This window comes from Malaclemys terrapin, chromosome 11 (genome assembly GCF_027887155.1).
Source record: "Malaclemys terrapin pileata isolate rMalTer1 chromosome 11, rMalTer1.hap1, whole genome shotgun sequence".
Classification (NCBI taxonomy): domain Eukaryota; kingdom Metazoa; phylum Chordata; order Testudines; family Emydidae; genus Malaclemys; species Malaclemys terrapin.
The window spans coordinates 41,915,923-41,940,596 of NC_071515.1; the positions used below are offsets into that span (position 1 = coordinate 41,915,923).

General features: G+C 40.5%; 1 protein-coding gene across 1 annotated transcript in view; it reads right to left on the minus strand.

The window, feature by feature from the left end:
• MYO3B (myosin IIIB) overlaps window positions 1–24,674 on the minus strand; it is a 328,398-nt gene that overhangs the window by 197,795 nt on the left and 105,929 nt on the right. Inside the window, exon 10 of the mRNA XM_054043283.1 lies at window positions 1,512–1,667. Coding sequence (XP_053899258.1) covers window positions 1,512–1,667 — 156 coding nt within the window. The remainder of the gene's footprint in view (window positions 1–1,511; window positions 1,668–24,674) is intronic.

Below are 24,674 nucleotides of genomic sequence, written 5' to 3' on the forward strand. Positions count from 1 at the left end.
CCGCCTCTTCTTCCTGGTTCGGTTACTTGACTAATCATAATGGAGAAGAGCTGATTTAATATGGAGCAGAGTACCTGTGACAGTAGCAGGACAGGCAAAGAGTTAGATTATGCTGGACAAACACGAGCTCACAGGTGCAATCCCTCCCCCAGCTCCCAGGCATACAGGGGGAACTCACATGCTGCATCATACTTTTGGGTGATTGCAGCCTGCACCCCACAGCACTCCCAGCTAGCTCTGTGCAGTGGCATGGAGAAAGGGCCATGGCCCTGACTCTTCCTCATCCCCTCTGTAGAGACTGATGCTCTTGGGGTGCAAGGAGGAAGCAGTCTTTGAGCTCTTCCAAGCATCGGCGGACACTGGTGAGTCCAGATCTTCTGCATGGTGCATAACTGGGGTAGGGAAGGCTCCTTCTGCCTTCTCCCCACCACCCCATATTCATGTTCTACCCAGAGGCAGTTTGGTCCAGAGACGAGATAAAACAGAAACTGTTCTGGTCTGAGCCTGGGCTAGATGAGGGATTAATATTCCCTCAGCAGAAAAATAGGGAAGACACATTCACCTTGAAACCTCTAGCTATTCCAGTATTTTAACTTGTACATGTACATTTAGGCTTTTCCTTTTTAATCAGCAGATTCTTACAGTATATAAGTATATACATTTTTATGAGTCATGAATCATGACATTTAATTTTCTTCATCAACATTAGTAGGTATTTGTTTATAATAATGGACCAGAGCTTATCTAGTACTAGACAAATTTTATATTACAAAATGATTGCTGAGCCTAGGAAGGTGTGTTCATTTGCATTTAAATTCACTTTCAAAACAGTGAAATCCTGCCACCTTCTGGACAGTAACCAAACCAAGAAACATTTCTTATAGTCAGCCTTAAAGGATGCTGGAAAAAAGTACCCTCTACTAATGATGAGCATTCATTGCTTTTTTAACCACATTTTTAAAATTAAGTTTTAGGCTGTGTAAAAATAATAGTTGTTATTAATCCAAAGGAAAACAATCATATTAAGTATTAAAGGGCCTCCCCCATCACTAGTAATAGCTAACCAAGCTGCAAACAACTTTAAAATGTTCAATTCTTAATCTTTCCTGATAGTCACTTTACTGCTCATGTTTATACTTTCAGGTCTGCTACAAAAACATAACAGAATTTCAATCCACTCAGTGTAAACAGCTTATTAACTGATCAATAAAAATCCCTATATTAGCAGTATTAGTGATAAATCCATTAAATGAATATATATAAAAACAAAGTCAAATGGGAGAGAGAAAGATAGTGTGGTATTCATGTTATGGTTGAACAAAATAAGTTATAAAGGCATGAGTGGGAAGCTTGTTTCTCCATTCATACGGCATGCAGCACTTAATACAAATAAAACGGCTAATGCATATAGGTAATCATCTGAAGTAATAAATGTCTGAAAATTAAACGTTTTAAATTATGTTTCCAGGGCTAGTCAGGGGAAGGCTGCAGAATAATACAATGCACAGTACCTTATTTTGGCTATAAAGCCTAACTGTTCTTGTGCCTGGATGAGATCAGCCAACTGTTTTTGCAGAGACATATCCTTACCATGGGCTTGTCTAATAAATGGATGCTCTAAAAGGTGGGTGACTGAAGGACGCTTTTCAAAATCCTTAATAAGACACCTGCGGAAATAGAGCAATAGCATTATACATACAGCACATGCTATTTGATAACAAAATGATTGAATTTGACTTGAACATTAAACTGTTGGCTTATTGTCTGGCAGTTCTATCACAGAGACCAGATTGCTTTTTCTACTTATTGGTGTTATTAATTATATGAGGGACCATATTCACTTTTCATTTACAGTGGTGTAAATCTGGAATAACATTACTTAACTCAGTGGAGTTACTTAACACTTATAACACTGGTGTAACAGAGCAGAATTTGGGCCAGTAAACATGTCAAATCTTTTTTAAAAAGAGTAAACAGCATAAAGTACAGGTTTGCAGCATTACTACAGTCTTGTTTGTAGTATCCATTCAAAGTAGTTTTCATCTGAGAACATAGAGTAAAGTCCTGTAGTCATTAATTTCCTACATATTATCCAATGGGAATTCTGACTGAGCGAGGACTGCAGGATTTAGCCCAATAAAATAAATGAGTAAGTGAACACTGGTCAGAACAATTTGATGCCAAGTTTTTAATAAACTAATAACGTTTTCAATGACTCTCACATACTATGGTGATGGGTATTAGTATAAGAACCTTGATAGGTAAATTAGCAAACCTACTTAATATAGATCAGATTAGACACAAATGACTCAGACTTAAATGCTAACCATGATCGGCAAGTTCAATCACTGGCGGGGTCAGGTGATCTCATAATGAGCAAACAGACAGAGCTTATTAAATTAACATGGACTTTAATTAATAAATATCAGAGTACTGTCAAAGATCTAAAATCTAGGAAGCCATGATAAGAAGTATAATTCCGTGCCAGTAGAGTAAAGCTGGAATAATATGCTCCAAATAGAGAAATACATTTAAACTATCAGACTTTTTTCAAGTGTCCTTTAATTTCTTTTTGTATTAGTTTGTTCAATTTTATTTAGTTCAGTAATTATACTGTGATTGTAACATTACGATCCTTTGAGAATCAGCAAAAGAAAAACTATATTACAGTATATATGGCAATCCTAGCATATATCTATCATTTCAGGGAACTCCTACTGGACTCCAGTCCAAGATGAGATTGTCTGAATAGATGCTTTAAAATTCAAATGTTTTTACACTTCATATTTACCGATGTTTCATGAAGCAATTACATCAAATATACATTAAAGAAGTCTTTCCTTTACATGAGAAAATTTGACAAGCAGAGGATGCCATTTTACACAAAAAGTGCAATGAAACTTTCATACCTTTTATAGAACTCAATACTCTACCAATAGCAAATCTGCAGATTTTAAATTATATCTAAAACATTGTACATTTTAGTTTATTACCAAATGACAAAATGCACTAGCAAATTATTAGAGCTCAGCCTCACCTTGAATATTTCCTAGAACATTAAAGCCTGGTTCCCAGAATAATCCTGCATCCTCTGTCTTTCAAAATAACTTTAACAATTGTGGTTCATCAGGACCATTTTCACAGCCCTTCTCGTTGACCATCATCTAGTCCAGCAAATACAGTCTATAAAATGTTCTGTCAATTTTACAACTGGTCAGGGCAGTTTTGCTATCTGTTAGAACTGGAGCTTCCTGATAGAAAAACTAAACCAACAGAACCTACATTATCTCCATTCCTCTGACTGCAGAGCTATAAATACCACTCCTGTCCTGCCATGAAAAGAAATCAATCATTTGTCTTTTACATGTTCTGAGTCCTTTTTGTTTTGATTTGGGGTTTTTTGTTTTTTATCCATGATTTTTATAGGTGAATGCACTCCCATATAAAATATTGGGCATGTCAATCTCCATTTAAATGTATACCCTTCTCTTTTGTGTGTGAGTTGTGTAAGTGGAGAGCTAATACTATAATGAAAATGAGAGAAAAACACAAAACTATCAGGTATTCAAAGTCACATATTCCTTATTAAATAGAACTAGTGATTAACTTTATTTCAAATGTCTACCATGGGGAATTGGTACTGAAAAGTTTATATTGAATTCATTTGACATTTACCACCCTTGACAATACTAGGTTCAAAGACAACATTCCAATTGCTTTAAGACAATAAAACAGTAAGGGTTAGAGTGAAGTCTGCACAAGAAATGGGACAGGTAAAGTGCTGTTAAAAGCACTAATAGCATGGAAACTTTTTTATCTCACTGTCTTGCAGACACTAGGACAAATTCTGCTCTGAGTTACACCAGTGGAAGACTAGAGAAACTCTGCTGACTAGGCCTAGAGCCTCTGATAGATGGTCTTACATGTAGAGATGGCCCAGGGCTGAAGCATCTAACTGTCCATGGTACTGCATGTAAGTATATTATAAAATTACCTACACTATACTGTGGTTTTGTCACGGTATTCTGGTAAATGTCACAAAAATATAGTAAAAAAATAGAAGTTAGAGATTGTTTTGTTCTCCCATTTTAATACAATTAAAAAGCACAATGAGCCAATATTAATTGTGACCAGATGCTTAACACAAATATTATTAACATCAAGGAGGACAGAACATAAGGTAGGATAGAGAACGATCAGGTTAACAAATATTTAGATAAGTTAAATGTATTCAAGTTAGCAGAGACTGACAAAATTCATCCTAGGACAGGGGTCGGCAACATTTGGCACGAGGCTCGCCAGGGTAAGCACCCTCGTGGGCCGGGCCAGTTTATTTACCCGCTGACGCAGCAGGTTCGGCCGATCGCGGCCCCCACTGGCCACGGTTCGCCGTCCCGGGCCAATGGGGGCAGCGGGAAGCCACAGCCAGCACATCCCTTGGCCCGCGCCGCTTCCCGCCGCCCCCATTGGCCCAGGACGGTGAACCGCAGTGAGTGGGGGCCACGATCGGCCGAACCTACCGCGTCAGCAGGTAAATAAACTGGCCCAGCCCGCTAGGGTGCTTACCCTGGCGAGCCACATGCCAAATGTTGCCGACCCCTGTCCTAGGGTATTTAAGAAACTAGCTGAAGCAATCTCGGAACCATTAGCGATTATCCCCGATAACTCACGGAGAAAAGGTGAGATCCCAGAGGACTGGAGAAGGGAAAATATAGTGCCTATCTTTAAAAGGGTCGCAAAGGAGACCCAAGGAATTTCCAGTCAGCCTAAATTCGATACCTAAGAAGATATTGGAACAAAATTATTAAACAATCAATTTGTGAGTACCTAGAGAATAATGGGGTGATAAGTAAAAGCCTACATGGATTTGTCAAGAACAAATCATGCTAGACCAACTTAATTTCCTTCTCTGGCAGGGCTACTGGCCTAGTGAATACGGGGGAGGGGGGAGTAGTAGGTGTGATCTGTCTTGATTTAAGTAAGGCTTTTGACTCAGCCCCACATGACATTCTCACGGAAATGTGGTCTAGATGAAATTACTATAATACAAGTGCATAACTGGTTGAAAGACCATAGTGAAAGTATAATTATCAATGGTTCAGAGTCAAACTGGGAGGATGTATTTAGTGGGGTCCTGCAGAGGGTCTGTCCTGGGTCCAGTACTAGTCAACATTTTCATTAATGACTTGGATACTGGAATGGAGAGTATGCTTATAAAATGTGGTGATAACACAAAGCTGGGAGCAGTTGCAACACTTTGGAGGACAGGATTAGAATTCAAAATGACCTTGACAAATTGGAGAATTAGTCTGAAATCAACACGATGAAATTCAGTAAAGATCAGTGCACAGCACTATACTTTGTAAGAAAAATATCAAATGAACAAATACAAAATTGGGTATCACTGGCTAGACAGTAGTACAGCAGAAAAGAATCTGGGTGTTATAGTGGATCAGAAATTGAATATGAGCCAACAATGTGATGAAGTTGCAGAAAAGTCAAATATTCTGGGATGTATTAACAGGAATGTAAGACACAGGAGGTAATTGTCCCACTCTACTTAGCACTGATGAGACCTTGGCTGAGATGCTGTGTCCAGTTCTGGGCACCACACTTTAAGAAAGACGTGGACAAATTGGGGAGAATCTAGAGGAGAGCATCAAAAATGAAAAGAGGTTTAGAACACCTGACCTAAGAAAAAAGGTTAAAAAACTGGGCATGTTTAGTTTTGAGAAAAGAGGACTCAGGGGTAACATAGTAACAGTCTTCAAATATCTTAAGAGCAGTTCTAAAGAGGCTGGTGATCAATTGTCCTTCCTTCAGTGGACATGGAATACAAGAAGTAATCAGCTTAACTTGCAGCAATGGAGATTTGGGTTAGATATTAGGAAAAACTTTATAAGGATAGTTAAGTACTGAAATGACAGACATATTTTGGAGACACCACACTATCTTTGTAAACCAACTCCACTCTTTAAAGAATATTTTTAAAATAATCATTCTGGGTGAAATTCCAGGCCCATTGGGAGTTTTGCTAATGGAGCTGGGATTTCACCTTTTGTGTTCGAAGGTCCCACCTTGGTCCAGATTCCCTCTGAGACACCAGGACCCCAATGCCTGCCTTTCTTCTTGCCTCCTAAGGGGCAGGGGAGAGCAGAGCCACCACCAGCACATCACATAGGCTGACCTATAAAAGCCCCCACCTGGAGGAAGCAACCCAGAACAGCAGTGAAAGCAGCAACAGTATAATCAAAGACACACTTCACTGTCCCATGAACTATGTCCTCACCCTCCAAAGTCAACAAGACTTACCTCCCAGAATACTCAGTTTCTGCAGGTAAAAGGGGGCTGGTGCGGAAAACAAGGAACAACTTGACATGGATTAAATTGTAGGCAAGTTGCTAGGAGAAAGGGTCATAAATAATGTGGCATGGCTGGGGACAATTATTATTGGAGGCTGTATTTAGCAAGAATTTTAGTTCATGTTAAATGCTCTTCCCCTCTCCTTTGTCTATTTAGACTGCAAGCAGTTGGGCTGGGTCCTATTTTATTGTTTATCCATAAGTTTTGTCAAGAGAGTGGCTTGAAGCTTCTATGGTAGCTGGAGGTTTTCGGGGACTCTATTGAGAGGTTGACTTTTATGAGAGGGGTCAGTTGTTAGATTTAGTGTTATTGTCTCCATAACCTGTCATAGGTGCCTGAGGATTAAGATTGTGTCCTTCTTGTTAATATTTTAACAACTCTAAATAACTAAATAAATAGAAAGTGCCTAATATACTTTGGGCACTAGATGAATAATATTAATATAACAACAACAACAGGCAACCTGTGGGGAATGAAAGTTATTCACTGCTCTGGCCCCGTGTTTCACTGCTGTATTCTGTGCAGCCCACTGGTTCCACATTGCAGCTTATAAAGAAGTTTGTTCAGCTGTTTACCACTCTCTACTGACAAGCAAAAATCCCCAAATATCAGAAGTCATGGATATTGTAACAAATCTGTTGCCATCTAGGATTTCACTTGAGTTAGAGGTGAACTCATCGCGCTACAGACTGTTAACACACATACTTGTCAGTCTGGAGGTGAGGAAGGGCTGGATCACTGTGGCCAGCCGCCAGATCCTTGTCCTGGAGGAAAAGGAGAAGTTTCTTAGTAAGAAGACATTGAATTGTTCTTCACTATCTTGCACCACCTATGAGAGGGATGGACATCTTTCACAGGTGGTGCTACATACGACTCTTGGAGATTGTTGAGCTTCAGCTTGCATGATAGGCCCAAATTCTGCCAGGAGCCACAGGGTGATCTCAATATATTGGTTTCTACCCCAGCAAGTTCAGCTCAAATTCAATTGACTTTGTTTGTAGAGCTGGATGAGAGCTCTTGGCATCAATCAGAGCTCTGGTCTCTGGATTATGCAGGATGGTTACTTAGCTGACTCACAAGATGGGGAAAGTTCCATACATCAGATGGCCACATGGCTTTAATTGGAGTTTTTGTACCATCAAGGGCGATAGAGGAATATTTACACTTTTTTTAAAAGATAGTGTTACTCCTGTTGGCAGACCCAGCAGCAAATAGCCCATTGCTACATCTCCTCTATTTTGAGCTAGAAATACTGTATATTCTGGGATATATTCATATGCTGTGCTTCTGTGCACTGCCTCTCAAATTGCAAAAAGAACAGGAGTACTTGTGGCACCTTAGAGACTAACAAATTTATTAGAGCATAAGCTTTCGTGGACTACAGCCCACTTCTTCGGATGCATACAGAGTGGAATAAATATTGAGGAGATATATATACACACATACAGAGAGCAAATTGCAGTTGCTGCTATAATGCTGTACTGAACATGTGCTACATATTCCTCCGAACTTGTCTCTAAAACAACTCTTCTTGGGCTTTAGCTGTGTGTTCAATGGAAAAGGAAGTGACAGGCTGCCAGTGTCTCTACTGGTGTTAAATAATGTAGTTGCTTCCCAAGCTGACAGCTGGCACTGTTACTACCCTGTTCTTCAGAAAAGGGCTATTTAATATACAGTTCCCAAGTCAACCTGGGCTGGCCAGAGAAGCAGGAGAAGCTGTTGAGGTGACTGTATGTTCCTCTGCTTGACAAGCCTGAAAAAAACATGTGACAGAAGAACCCCAACTAGAAGCCAAGGACATTAATTTCCTCACGGGGGAGTAACCTTTTCTTACTAAGATACAATTTACATGAAGCTGAGCACTGTTACAGGTGAGAAGCAGTAGGTTCCACTGAGCTGCATGGTCATACAGGAAAAAAGTATGTGGAAAAATAAAGATTAAAGATTTCATGAGTACAGTAGTTTCTTATCTAACCAGTGGACATATACTAGTAGGGGTACTTCTAGTGTTTGTGACTGATACGCTAGGCTTCATCTCTCTGCCTTAGTCCCCAGTCCTGCAAAGGGATCTTTATGAGCAGACCTTTAAGCTTGTGCGGACATTGATGTCAATGGTAATTGGGACAAATTACAACATGGTTTTACAAAAGGTAGATCGTGCCAAACCAACCTGATCTCCTTCTTTGAGAAGGTAACAGATTTTTTAGACAAAGGAAACGCAGTGGATCTAATTTACCTCAATTTCAGCCAGGCATTCAATATGGTTCCACATGGGGAATTACTAGCTAAATTGGAAAAGATGGGGATCAATATGAAAATTGAAAGGTGGATAAGGAACTGGTTAAAGGGGAGACTACAATGAGTCATACTGAAAGGTGAACTGTCAGGCTGGAGGGAGGTTACTAGTGAATTTCCTCAGGGATTGGTTTTGGGACCAATCTTATTTAATCTTTTTATTACTGACCTTGGCACAAAAAGTGGGAATGTGCTAATAAAGTTTGTGGATGACCCAAAGCTGGGAGGTATTGCCAATACAGAGAAGGCCTGGGATATCATACAGGAAGATCTGGATGACCTTGTAAACTGGAGTAATAGTAATAGGATGAAATGTAATAGTAATAGTAATAGTGAAAAGTGCAAGGTCATGTTATAAGCTGGGGACGCATCAGTTGGAAGTAACAGAGGAGGAGAAGGACCTCGGAGTATTGGTTGATCACAGGTTGACTATGAGCCGCCAATGTGATATGGCTGTGAAAAAGGCTAATAAGACATGGAAGTGTTAGTACCGTTATACAAGGTACTGGTGAGACCTCATTTGGAATACTGCGTGCAGTTCTGGTCTCCCATGTTTAAGAAGGATGAATTCAAACTGGAACAGGTAGAGAGAAGGGCTACTAGGATGATCCGAGGAATGCAAAACCTGTCTTATGAAAGGAGACTCAAAGAGCTTGGCTTGTTTAGCCTAACCAAAAGAAGACTGAGGGGAGATAGGATTGCTCTCTACAAATATATCAGAGGAATAAATACCAGGCAGGGAGAGGAATTATTTAAGCTCAGTATCAATGTGAACACAAGAACAAATGGATATGAACTGGCCATCAGGAAGTTTAGACTTGAAATTAGATGAAGGTTTCTAACCATCAGAGGAGTGAAGTTCTGGCACAGCCTTCCAAGGAGAGTAGTGTAGGCAAAAGACATATCTGGCTTCAAGACTAAGCTTCATAAGTTTTTGGAGGGGATGGTATAATGGGATAGCCTAATTTTGGCAATTAATTGGTCTTTGACTATTAGCGGTAAATATGCTCAATGGCTTGTGATGGGATGTTAGATGGTGTGGGATCTGAGTTACTACAGAGAATTCTTTTCTGGGTGTCTGGCTGGTGAGTTTTGCCCACATGCTCAGGGTTTACCTGATCACCATATTTGGGGTTGGGATGTAATTTTCCTCCAGCGCAGATTGGCAGAGGCCCTGGGGGGTTTTCGCCTTCCTCTGCAGCGTGGGGCACAGGTCACTTGCTGGAAGATTCTCTGCATCTTGAAGTCTTTAAACCATGATTTGAGGACTTCAATGGCTCAGACACAGGTTTCATGCAGAGGTGGGTGGGTGGGTGAGATTCTGTAGCCTGTGTTGTGCAGGAGGTCAGACTAGATGATCATAATGGTCCCTTCTGACCTTAAAGATTCTTTGATCTACCTGTCCCTGTTGTGTTGTTACTGCTCTCCTGCCATTCAGCTGTGTGTGTTCCAACTCACAATGGAAACTGGACTGTACACATTCCATATGTTCATATAACTTATTTTTAAGCAGGGAAACTATATTTGAATATTTAAGATTGAAATCCTGGGGGGAAATCTGGCAAAGTCAGGAAAAAAGTAAGCAGAAGCAGGAGCACATACCTTTGAAATACAGAGACATTTACATTTAAAAGATGAACATCTAGAGAAGGCCTATCACCACTTCCTTGATTAAAATCCTGGGCTTTATAACCTACAGCACAAGTCCTGTATACTCTCATACGCCTCTCATGGTTTGGCTCTGCTAACATTCTCATGAGCTACTTTCCAAAGTGTTTTCTTTTATATGTTTTTAAAAGACAGTAGCTCGGAGGCAGCTATGGACCAACCACAGTGCTGTCTGTCTTATTGTCAAGAACAAATCAAAATGTGTGTTGCATTATCAAAAATGTATTTAAAAGTTCATATTACTAAGGAAACTGCTCTCTGAAGTAAGAAAAGGCTTCAACTAAAATATGTTCTCAGCTAGGACCAATTTGGACAGTTAGTCTAAGTAACGTGATCAGTCCAACATCAACTGTACTGTAACTACAACTAAAAACACCAAGCCTACTGCACCTGCAAATTAATTAAATTTGTTTGGCCCATGGAATTTCTAAATGAAAATCCAAGCTGTGGGACTCCTACTTCTCATTGTACAAATTGGCTATAAAATCCATTACAAGATGTGTGTCATATAAGATATACCAAATCTGAACATCATTTTAGTGTGTGTGCCTATAAAATAAAAAGAGGGGTAAGTAAGTAGGGGTTGAAAAGGAAACAAATATTGTACACGTTGGCCTTGACGAAAGTCAATCCATTCCTTAATTTGAAATTCTAGTATCTTCCATCCTGCTTTCTCTGCTGAAAATTAATTCTCAGAATTCATTAGTGTCACTACATTAAACATAGGTTGCAGCCATTTGCTTCAATCTCACAGCCAGGCTCCTAAGCACCATTTCCATTCTGCCACAATTACAGGAAAAGATGAAGCATTTATTAGCAGGGAACAAGAGCAGACACCCACACATAGGCCTGTCTAAGATAGCCTCTAAAAATCCACTGGCTGCTTGCACTTGGATGATAACATTGTTGGAATTGCTGTGTCTCAACAATGTAAACTGCTATTTTGCAACTGGCAAATCAGATGACTGAAAGGGGGAACTATTTATCAGCAGTCATGAACAAATATTTACTAATGAATAAATGGAATGAAATAGATTTTATAAGAGCACCAATGGTGGTCTGAATATTTTGTAAGCTTGGAAAGAGAAAATAATTACTAATGCCCCTCATTATTCCAGCCACAACTGATTAGACTAGCATTAGTGTTTCTTTTTTAAATTATTTTTTTTAACCAGAGTGATTACAACCTCCATAGCTACAAATCTGTTCTTTAAAAAAAATTGATTTAATGAGCAGATCCAGGCCTCAGACATATTTTTAGACATACTATATTTTATTTCCAGCATTTCATGGACAAAACAATATACCGCCAAGAATATTTTAATCCAAGGTACTATGTTTTTAGATACACAAAATGCAGAATGACCTTTATTTAAATTAAGTGCACAAAAACAAGAACAAAAGTAAGGTTTCCACGAGAGACCACAGAGTGTCTTTGTGTCGCAGATGTCTGTAGCAGGTGCAGCAGAAAACAAAATTGTAACTGAATCTGCAGCAAAGAGAATATATCTTCTCCTGTGAGAAGATGCAGTGCACACACAGCAAGTCATAACAGACACACATTACACTCACCAAAGTGTCAGTCACCGCTATAGGTCTGTCTATCCAGGCATTTACACTGCATCCATCAAGGTGATATCTAAATGCCTGTGGACAGGCAACCCTGTCCAGCTGTGATGAGAAATGTCCCAATTCACATAGAAACTTTCCTGGGATTAAAAAAGTGCACTTTCTGGATCCAGTCAGAACTGGAGGTAGAAGGGCCATAATGCTGCAAGAAAGGCCAGTGTCCCAGCCTAATTTGCAAGCTAACAAGGCTTAGATAGTTCTTCACACAAAGTCTGAATAAATTTCATCCAAACCTCTCACAAATGAGGGCCTGCATCTGGGTCTGGGGTCAGCTAGCAGCTAACAATAGCCGAAATTCCTCATTGGCCAAATCACCTGATTGACCAAGCAGCACAGTCGGAACTGCTCTTAAGACCAGCAGTAGCACTTGGCCAGATATTGCTCAACGCTTACACCTGCAGCAGTGATTGCTCCTGTGTCTGTCTTGTTTCTAGCCTTCCTCCAGCCCTGTTCAGCTCAGACTCCTGTTTCCTGGCCCCAACTCTGACCGCCACTGCTCCAACTGCTACGCCTGACCACCCTTGTGCAGTCCAAGACAGTGGCTAACATTTACAAGTTTGCCCATTGTTAATTGCTGGATACATTAGCTGCTACACCCCATTACTGCTTGGCACTCACTGCAATACCTTGATGATTCAGGGTACGATTTATTTTTAATATTTATTGTTTCAATAACTCTGCATGGTCAAAGTTTTAAAATAAACATCAAAGGGTTAAGCCCCCAAAACAAAACAGAAAAATTAATAAAATCCAAGGCACAACCATGCTTAATTAATCTGCCTTTGGTTACCCCCTGCTGTTTGGAGAGTGGAAAAATTCTAAAAGGCAACATCAGCAAAGCCAGGTCTACATGACAGTTCAAACATTTCCAATCACTTGAATCAGTTACATGTGTGTGCTTACAATAAATTTGAAGTTCTCTCTCTCTCTCTCTCTCACACACACACACACACAGTGTTAGATACTTGGCATTTTCTTCTCTTTTAGTTTCTATGGATTTGTGCTGCCATTTAAGAAAAAATAGAGTGGAAACCACTTGCAAGGAACTCACTCCTAGTGTAAATGCACCTGCAATGAATAAAAAGTGAAGTCTTGTGTTTTGTCAAAGCATTCCAAGGAATTAAGCTCCCTTTATAGTGACGCCCAAATTAGATTGTAAGGAACTATGGGAGCTAGTGTTTTTTGAGTCTGGGGTCCCACAGTAGCAGGACAAAGCAAGCTTCATCTATGTCCACTTCCAACCTTTCTGGAGTTCCTGCATCCTGTACAAGCCCTACTGTATCTTTCACTGCATGCACATCTTATAAGGGCTGCAAATATCTCTCTTATTAGATGTGCATGTTGTAAAAACTCAAGTATGGTTCTTACAGAATACAGGAGCCCTTCTTGCATGGAAGATTAAAGGGGGGCTTTCATGCAGTTGCCCTGCACCAGTTAGGTCTTTTCCACGGAGGGTCACACGCTAATTATAGTGAAGCTACTTCACTGTAAAGCAGGTTCTACTGAATTTTATCAAAAAGGAACAATCTTAGAAAATGAAATGCACATGGAAGTGGTTATGGCTACATTTTTCTATTCAGCTCATTTATAATCTCAGTGGGAATGACTAAATCAGATGTGGATCCTTTCACTTTTAAATTGCCAATTTGGATTTGACTCAAGTCAGTAAAGAATGTGACCAAAAGTAGGGGCTCTGCAGTGGACTATGTGGAGTGAGTTGGTGAGCTCAGTCCAGTTCCTAGTGCACAGATGTATACAGTGCATCACGGAAACCACCAACACAGTTGGGATTATTTTGCTCCTTTAGTGCATATCTCAAGAGTGAGATTTAGGATTGTTTAAGGCATTGAAATTAATCTGCTCTTTCACCCCCAGGTGACTTGCTATAGCCAATGTTTTTCCTGCTGACCAATCTAATCTCATTGTTTCCTTGTGCTCTCCCCATCTGCTTAATTTATATACCTGTTGTCTATAGTCTTACACTGAGATGGTAAACTTTTCAGAGCAGGGGTTGTCTTGTCATTATATATTTGTACAGTGCCTAGCACAACAGGACCCAGGCCTGTTGGTGGTACAATAATTCAATTAATAAACAATGGCTGAAGTGCAATGGCAGATTGCTGTGGGGAAGTGTGTTCTGCTCTACACACCTGTTCTGTGGAGAAACAAAGAATTTCATTCTCTAGTACCATCAATCCAGCATTTTTCACCAGCTTTAAATCCATATAAAATCATTTTTTAAAGTGAATAGACACTGAGTAGCAATGAGTGCCTAGGGATAGCACAGAGCATACTGGCACGATCCATTATATTAAAGTCTCATCTAAGACATTTTAATCCTTTCAGAAAAAAGAAATTTTTAACAAACAGCACTATCATTTCCATCACACTTGTAAGAAGAATTCTGATTAAGTCAATACTTCCCTGTTATCAACACTGAAGGGACCAAACATCAGGTTCCCGGAAGCTGAGAGTGAAAAGTAAGCTCTTTTGGAAGGTTTCTAAGTGGTTAATTTTCTATTCTTTGTTCCCTCTCTACACCACCTGCCTCTGACTACTCATCCCTGCCTCTGTCTTCCATGGAGCTCTCTGGCAGATGCTGGTTAGTCACATGCAGCAGACAGGTGGAGGGGAACAGGCACATCATGAATTACATTTGTAATAATGATCCAATGATGATGTGTCCCTTTCTCTGAGGCCTCCCTGCCTCCTGTTCTTATTCCTGCCCATCCCCCCACTGCTACTCCTGTTTTGAAAAATAAAGGGGAAACGGTGGCAGATTTTCCTACAGCATTTTTGTTTCAGTCCTAATTCAAAAGAACACACACGATACAGACATTATTGTCTACAGAGCTGCATACCGATGCCCTTTCAGTAAAAGCACACTCTGTGACTGTATGTAATAGGTTAAATAGGTCTTGTATCTCAAACCACCACATCAAGAAAAATAACATATTTTACTTTTCCTTCAGTTACAATCAGAAACCAAGGTGAAGGATTGAATTTATGACACAATGGTCAATTGTCACATGCATAATATTAATTTTATTGCACAGAACACATTTATGTCTGCAATAATCTGCCATTTGGTAGCAAATACCATAAATTATTAATCTTCCCTAATGACAAGAGAAATATTCTAATACTGGAATGTCAACAACAACTATTTTCTTAATAAGTCCTCTTTCAGTTGGATTTTAACACTGGTCATCATGTGATCTAAATACCAACAAAAAATGTTTGAAAGCTAAGAAAAGCTCAGTTACTGTGAAATTATAAAGAAAGGTGTAACCATAAGAGACCACATCTGCAAGCTTTGAAAAAAAATGTCTATGGGAACATCTCATGTGGTTTTGGCTCGCCACACACAGGTGGACATTACTTTGAAGAGTGAGGGATTTAAAAATAACAGATGGCATTTTCCAGAACACTCATTGCTGGCCTATCTCTTCCCATTGAGAATTTTAGCACTGGCCCCAACGGAAGCAAGGTTAGGCTAACAGGACGTGATTTTGAAAATCCTGTTGAATATATGATGAAGAAGTCAGGATAAAGTCAGGGCTCACCTTTTCCTTCCTCAGGCACAGGATCTATTCTATTTTATTGGTCTCCCTTCAGACACTCCTGGTCATATTTGGCTTTCAGATTTCTCTTCGCTAGAACCAATAGGTCATTCTATTGATGACCTAATATTACAAGAAGTATATTTTGTCCTCAGCGTAGTAGGTTCTGAATGTGCTCCCCTTTTTGCCATCCACACAGGTCATTGTGGCACCCAGATTTCTGCCAGATGAAGCATATAGGGGGCTAGAATTGCAGTGAGGAAACCAAATTCCAAATGTGACAATGAATTGCTAAAATTGGATGCAGCTAGAATGAAGACAAAGGAGGTTTATATCTCCTCTCCATCAGAAGAGCATGTGTTTAGTGAGATTTTTCCCATCATGCAGTACAAAAGAGGCCTCTTTTTATTCTGTGTCTTCTGGGAAAAAAATCCAACAAAGGTGCACCTGAGCCCACAAGCACCAGTCATAGGGCATATCTGCATCTGAACTGGAAGGTGAGTGTCCCAGCTTGTGTAGACGGACCCGCACTCGCGCTGCTCAAGCTAGCATACTAAAAATAGCAGTGTACTGTATCAGCTTGGGCTAGCCACCAGAATATGTACCACTCAGAGCCCCTTTGTATGTACTCAGGCAGGTAGCCTGAGCTGCTGCCCATGCTACCCTGGCTACACTGCTATTTTTAGCCCTCTAGCTCAAGGAGAGTTAGCATGTGTATGTCTACGCAATCTGGTCATCACACCTCCCAGCTCAAATGTAGACGTAGCCAGAGAGAGCATAATCACTTGGCACTTAGGAATAGACATATCATCTCTACACACTACAAAACAAATGTATTGTAAGAAAAAGGTTTAGCAAGGTCAATGGCCCTGATCCCTGGGTCTGGCTGAACTGTGCCATCTTTATATCTCCTAACACCCCAATACTGAGCTTGGCAAGGGACCAGTTTGGCCCTTATACCAGCTGAGAATCACCGGAGCTTAACAATGACCATTTGACCCTTCCTCTCTCCATGGTAAAATAAAAGAGCTAATTTAGACTCAATTGAGAGTCTTGTTTCACACTGCAGAGCTGAAATCACTGATACCTCGGTCTAAGTATTAGACCTACTTTCGGACAGTGTCTCTATTGCAAGAGACTGCCCAGAGTGCACCAACAGTGAGGCTGCCCCACTAACAGCTTAAATCACTAAGAGCTGTGTTAAGTGTGTATGTGGGAGGCCATCCTGGCAAGTGGCCAGCTGGGCGGCTGGCGGAGAGGTATGGCAAGTGGCCAGCAGAGAAGCTGGTGCAGAGGGCCAGAGCAGAGTCCTGCAGAGACGTGGCAATTGGCCGTTGGGGTGACAAGTGAGTGCCTGAGCAGTGCAGCATGTAAGGTGCCTCCTTACCCCCGCCCCCCCACGCCTTCTACACAGGGTGGGAGGTGAACTGTGTGGCTACACTGGCCAAGGACACCAACTGTGACTGGGGTACAGAAAAGGGACAGGCACATTAAAGGTACTTTTGGGTTACTGGACTTAAGACTGAGGGGGAAAGGACACTGCCCAACTTACTTGGGTGTAGGTCTTTTGCTCATGGCTTGTGTTTATGAACCCTCGTTGCAGTGTTTTCCCAAATTAATGCTCAGTTAATTCCCTCCTTTTACTAAAAGGTTTTGCTACACTCAGACTCTGTGCTTGTGAGAGGGGAAGTATTGCCTCTTAGAGGTGCCCAGGGGGTGGTGTGTAATTGTCCCAGGTCACTGGGTGGGGGTTTGAGCCAGTTTTGTGTTGTTTTGTTGAAAAGGAACCCCTAGATCAGGGGTTCTCAAACTGGGGGTCAGGACCCCTCAGGGGGTCATGAGGTTATTATGTGTGTGTGGGGGGGTCACGAGCTGTCAGCTTCCACCCCAAGCCCCGCTTTGCCTCGAGCATTTATAGTGGTGTTAAATATATAAAAAAGTGGTTTTAATTCATAAGGGGGGGGGGGGTGGCACTCAGAGGCTTGCTATGTGAAAGGGGTCACCAGTACAAAAGTATGAGAACCACTGCCCTAGATACTGAACCCAGCCCTTGTTGCTGCTGGCTCCACCTGGCAGAAGGGTTACACGTACACTGCATCCCAAGCGAGAAAATACACTAATATAGTCTCTCTGTGTGTCACATTTTTGTGCTCTACAGCCAGAGAACTGAGATCATAAATGAGACATCAGTGAGGTCAAAATAGGGCCCTTAGGATCTAGATGATCAATTAGGAGATATAAATTACTCTTCATTCTGAAATTCAACCTTGTGATGCATGGCTATAATCATATTTTACATGAAAACTAAATACAAAAATCTAAATTTAAAAAGTTAGGAAATCAGGTTTCCATTGTTTTACAATCAATCATTGATAGTATATGTGATCAATGTTGGAGACCCTAAATTTTGAAATTTTACATTTTGAGCTTACTGCTCCCTGAGTTTCTTAATTCTTTAATTCCCTGCAGCTTGAGAGAGACTAATTAATTGAAGGAGCCATAATAGCTAATCATTGGCTAAATAAATGTAAAAGGAGGTGTCTGTCCCTGGAGATACCGTTGCTCATTTTAATTAAAATGACCATTTTCTGATGTAATATAAATAAAGGCTATTGTGCCTTCTGCTCCAAGAACATATTAACTCTTCTTGCCGCCTCCAGAGTCACTGCAATATTATTTGTGGTGCTTGAACTCCTTTTAACTAATTTGTATCTTTACTCATTTTACCATTTAACATATTAACATTCCTGCATGAATTCAGAAATACCACGTGTGTAAATGGTGTTATCATATAAGGACAGACAACATTAATGTTGCAGCTGTAAAAAAAGAAGTTTAGCCTCATAAATTTTCACGGTCATAGGAGGGAGTGAACTTTTCAAACCTGAGATTTTATTTCAGTTGAATGAACATAAGTAAAAGTCTATCATTTTTAGTACCTATAGAGGTGGCAATCAATGCAGTTGTTTAAGTAACTTTATAGCTAGGCTTGGTAGAATTTGATTTTTATTATTTCAATGGATATCAATATTTATTTCTAATCATTTTTTTTTAATTTTTATTGATTTAAGTTTTCACAGCTGTGCAAAAGTATGGATTTTAAGCATTTTTTCAATTTTTATCAAATTTTCACAGTTGCAGGAAATTATAGGGGGTCAGACAGCAACTATTTAATGACAGTAGATGTTGAGATTCAAAAAGCTAAAGCTCTATAACCGTTAAAACGCATCACATGTCAAAATATACAAAGTAAATACTCTTAAATCAAACCACAGTTCTCACACAGCATTTTTCTTACTTTACCTATCCGTAAATTTTTATTATCATCGATGGAAATATATTTTCAATTTGTGAGTGTACAGTGAAATCAACATTTACCAACAAAAATCTAATCCTTCCAAGCCTACTTATAGGAAATGACATGCCATTTTGCTGTTGTCTGAGATGGCTTGACTAAGGCTACGTCTTCAACGCTAACAAGATGTGTTTCTACAGCAAGGTAACTATCTCATTAGCTATATCATTGCAAAATCCCAGTGGAGACAAGGTGCTGTAGTTTTTACCTCAATGTAGCTAGTCAAGGTCAACACTAGGTGAGGGAAGGGAGAGAGTTTTGACCTCACCTAGCTACATCCAGGTAAAAAGTACCTGTGCCTTGTGTCCACTGGGATTTTACAGCAAAATCACTAACTCAAATTGTATTAGCATTCTGTGGATTTCATGTTAACAAAAGTAATTTACCTTTATTGCCTACAATCAGCTCAAGAGCTATATGAAAAATAACATTAGATCTTCCAGCTTGGAAGTTTTACAAATTACTGTGGTATGCGAGTGAGTACTTAGAATACAAAAGCCTCTCAGGACAGGAAAAACATTTTGGCATTTCATCTGGAGCACCGCTATGACTCTGAACAAGGCACAGAACTATGGAAAAGAAACTACATTGCCTAAATTTGCCAGTGTTGGCAAGGATGAAATCATTGTGTCAACAGAACTGAAGTTAAAGATATGCTTAGCTGAAGCAGCATGCTCCGTTTTGTGTCAATATACAGGTCTGGACCACAACTTGAACCAGATAAGCTTGTTATGCAAATGATGTTGGCCATCAGGAGAGAAGTAGATAATGAAATTACTACAAAGCCAACCACTCATCACAAGGGTGACAGAAACATCAGGCAAGGTCCTAACATATGGATAAAAGGCAGTAAGGAATTTATATAATCATTACTTTTAATTTATCATAACTGAGCTGTCATGAGTCATGCATTGACAAATGCATAACTAACGCATATAAATGAGCCAATTATCACTAATGGCTAAAAGGTTCACAGCTGTATAGTCTGATGTTTTTATTATTGTAAAAAAATGAAAGTTTACTAATGTAAACTGAAACGTTGGTAAAAATGTTTCGTAACCTCACCTCATATGGGATATTGCTAGTAAACAAAATGTGGCAATGTCACAGCAAATTCCATTCCAATGTTCTCTTTCATCAAACTACAAAATTGGCAAATTTATTACAAATTGTTGTATTGCTTCAGATATCATTTATGTTTAAAACACTGCTTATCAGTACACTTCACTGCTTCATTGTGTATGTTACTGTAAAAACACAAAGCAGGTTCAACGAACTTGGAGAAAAACTGTTGGGAAACAAATAATTAAAATTGATCGGATTACAAACGTATAATTTCAGGGTATCAAAAAACTGAAAAGACAAGTATTACACTGGATATATAAACCACCAAACCTTGACTCCTTCTATAAAGTCATTTATACCCTATTGGATTTCAGTGTTCACATTTAATTAAAAGTTTGAATAAATGTCAGTAAGTGTTAAGCTTAATTTATTGTATTGTTCCCAAGCTCTGAAAGGTTTTCCAAGAATGAAGGCACCAAGAAGGAAGCGTGTGTAGGACAACGCTGAAGCAGGATGTATCAAATAGTTGAATGTCGTTCTCATGTTAACCAACTGCCTTGTCTCTACACAATACAAATAGAAGAACAGGAGTACTTGTGGCACCTTAGAGACTAACAAATTTATTAGAGCATAAGCTTTCGTGGACTACAGCCCACTTCTTCGGATGCATATAGAATGGAACATATATTGAGGAGATATATATACACACATACAGAGAGCATAAACAGGTGGGAGTTGTCTTACCAACTCTGAGAGGCCAATTAATTAAGAGAAAAAAAACTTTTGAAGTGATAATCAAGCTAGCCCAGTACAGACAGTTTGATAATAAGTGTGAGAGTACTTACATGGGGAGATAGAGTCAATGTTTGTAATGGCTCAGCCATTCCCAGTCCTTATTCAAACCGGAGTTGATTGTGTCTAGTTTGCATATCAATTCTAGCTCTGCAGTCTCTCTTTGGAGTCTGTTTTTGAAGTTTTTCTGTTGTAATATAGCCACCCGCAGGTCTGTCACTGAATGACCAGACAGGTTAAAGTGTTCTCCCACTGGTTTTTGAGTATTTTGATTCCTGATGTCAGATTTGTGTCCATTAATTCTTTTGCGTAGAGACTGTCCGGTTTGGCCAATGTACATGGCAGAGGGGCATTGCTGGCACATGATGGCATATATCACATTGGTAGATGTGCAGGTGAACGAGCCCCTGATGGTATGGCTGATGTGATTAGGTCCTATGATGATGTCACTTGAATAGATATGTGGACAGAGTTGGCATCGGGGTTTGTTACAAGGATAGGTTCCTGGGTTAGTGGTTTTGTTCAGTGATGTGTGGTTGCTGGTGAGTATTTGCTTTAGGTTGGGGGGTTGTCTGTAAGCGAGGACAGGTCTGTCTCCAAAGATCTGTGAGAGTAAAGGATCATCTTTCAGGATAGGTTGTAGATCTCTGATGATGCGCTGGAGAGGTTTTAGTTGGGGGCTGAAGGTGACAGCTAGTGGTGTTCTGTTATTTTCTTTGTTGGGCCTGTCTTGTAGGAGGTGACTTCTGGGTACTCGTCTGGCTCTGTCAATCTGTTTTTTCACTTCAGCAGGTGGGTATTGTAGTTTTAAGAATGCTTGATAGAGATCTTGTAGGTGCTTGTCTCTATCCGAGGGATTGGAGCTATACTCTTAGCCCAGCAGAAGAGTCTGTCCTATCTTGGGGCCTCTCCTTTTGTCCCTCCAGACCCATGAATATGATACAGTTCTGCGGTGACCTAGAATCCTTCTTTCGACGTCTCCGACTCAAAGAATATTTCCAACATACCTCTGAACAGCATACTAACCCACAGAATCCTCCCTACCAGCACTACAAAAAAAAGGATTCTGCGTGGACTCCTCCGGACGGTCGAAACAACAGACTGGATTTCTATATAGATTGCTTCCGTCGACGTGCAAAGGCTGAAATTGTGGAAAAGCAACATCACTTGCCACATAACCTCAGCCATGCAGAACACAACGCCATCTACAGCCTCAGAAACAACCCTGACATCATAATCAAAAAGGCTGACAAAGGAGGTGCTGTCGTCATCATGAATAAATTGGAATATGACCAGGAGGCTGCTAGACAGCTCTCTAACACCACATTCTACAGGCCATTATCCTCTGATCCCACTGAGGATTACCTAAAGAAACTACACCATCTGCTAAAAAAACTCCCTGACAAAGCACAGGAACAAATCTGTACAGACACATGCCTAGAACCCCGACCAGGGGTATTCTATTTGCTACCCAAGATCCATAAACCTGGATATCCTGGACGCCCCATCATCTCAGGCATTGGCACCCTAACATCAGGCCTGTCTGGTTATGTAGACTCTCTCCTCAGACCCTACGCTACCAGCACTCCCAGCTATCTTCGAGACACCACTGACTTCCTGAGGAAACTACAATCCATCGGTGATCTTCCAGAAAACACCATCCTGGCCACTATGGACGTAGAAGCCCTCTACACCAATATTCCACACAAAGATGGACTACAAGCTATCAGGAACAGTATCCCTGACAATGTCACAGCTAACCTGGTGGCTGAACTTTGTGATTTTGTCCTCACCCACAACTATTTCACATTTGGGGACAATATATACCTTCAAGTCAGCGGCACTGCTATGGGTACCCGCATGGCCCCACAATATGCCAACATTTTTATGGCTGACTTAGAACAATGCTTCCTTAGCTCTCGTCCCCTAACGCCCCTACTCTACTTGCGCTACATTGATGACATCTTCATCATCTGGACCCATGGAAAAGAAGCCCTTGAGGAATTTCACCATGATTTCAATAATTTCCATCCCACCATCAACCTCAGCCTAGATCAATCCACACAAGCGGTCCATTTCCTGGACACTACTGTGCTAATAAGCGATGGTCACATAAATACCACCCTATACCGGAAACCTACTGACCGCTACACTTACCTACATGCCTCCAGCTTCCATCCAGGACACACCACACGATCCATTGTCTACAGCCAAGCTCTAAGATATAACCGCATTTGCTCCAATCCCTCGGATAGAGACAAGCACCTACAAGATCTCTATCAAGCATTCTTAAAACTACAATACCCACCTGCTGAAGTGAAAAAACAGATTGACAGAGCCAGACGAGTACCCAGAAGTCACCTCCTACAAGACAGGCCCAACAAAGAAAATAACAGAACACCACTAGTTGTCACCTTCAGCCCCCAACTAAAACCTCTCCAGCGCATCATCAGAGATCTACAACCTATCCTGAAAGATGATCCTTTACTCTCACAGATCTTGGGAGACAGACCTGTCCTCGCTTACAGACAACCCCCCAACCTAAAGCAAATACTCACCAGCAACCACACATCACTGAACAAAACCACTAACCCAGGAACCTATCCTTGTAACAAACCCCGATGCCAACTCTGTCCACATATCTATTCAAGTGACATCATCATAGGACCTAATCACATCAGCCATACCATCAGGGGCTCGTTCACCTGCACATCTACCAATGTGATATATGCCATCATGTGCCAGCAATGCCCCTCTGCCATGTACATTGGCCAAACCGGACAGTCTCTACGCAAAAGAATTAATGGACACAAATCTGACATCAGGAATCAAAATACTCAAAAACCAGTGGGAGAACACTTTAACCTGTCTGGTCATTCAGTGACAGACCTGCGGGTGGCTATATTACAACAGAAAAACTTCAAAAACAGACTCCAACGAGAGACTGCTGAGCTAGAATTGATATGCAAACTAGACACAATCACAATTTGAATAAGGACTGGGAATGGCTGAGACATTACAAACATTGAATCTATCTCCCCTTGTAAGTATTCTCACACTTCTTAACTGTCTGTACTGGGCTAGCTTGATTATCACTTCAAAAGTTTTTTTTCTCTTAATTAATTGGCCTCTCAGAGTTGGTAAGACAACTCCCACCTGTTTATGCTCTCTGTATGTGTGTATATATATCTCCTCAATATATGTTCCATTCTATATGCATCCGAAGAAGTGGGCTGTAGTCCACAAAAGCTTATGCTCTAATAAATTTGTTAGTCTCTAAGGTGCCACAAGTACTCCTGTTCTTCTTTTTGCGGATACAGACTAACACAGCTGCTACTCTGAAACAATACAAATAGAATATTAGACACTCGGTGATGGTTTTCTCCCGAATGTTGGCACCTCAAGCTTCGCATTTTAGGGGTTCTCTGTCACTATGGAAGAAAAGCCAACCATCATCCATTGTGGATTTTTATCCTTTGTAATTAATCGGTGATCACAATGTAGTACATAGTTACTAGTTAAACCAGGCACAAGCAGCATAGAAAAACAGGTCAGGTCTGTCTGCTCCAAATGCGCAGAGTTCTACTACTTCAGCAAAAAAAAGAATCTCCCTTAGTTTTCAGCAGTAGTAGATACCATCTATAGGTCAGCCAGCACATTATGCCCTACCTTATCCCTGATCCAAAAAACACTGAAGTCAATAGGAGTCTTTCCATTGACTTTAATCGGCTTTGGATCAAGTCCTTAATCTTCAACCTCCTAAAATGGGAAGTTGCCCCAAAAGACCAATTTCAGAAAGTCTGTGTCAGACTCAGTTCGTGTACCACTGCTAGTTCAAGAAATTTCTGGATATATTATTTGTGACATAGCTACAGAACGGACCTAGCCAGGTTTTCAAAGCCAAGGGGAAAAAACAAAAACTGAGGAGTGTTGTTTCAGTTGAA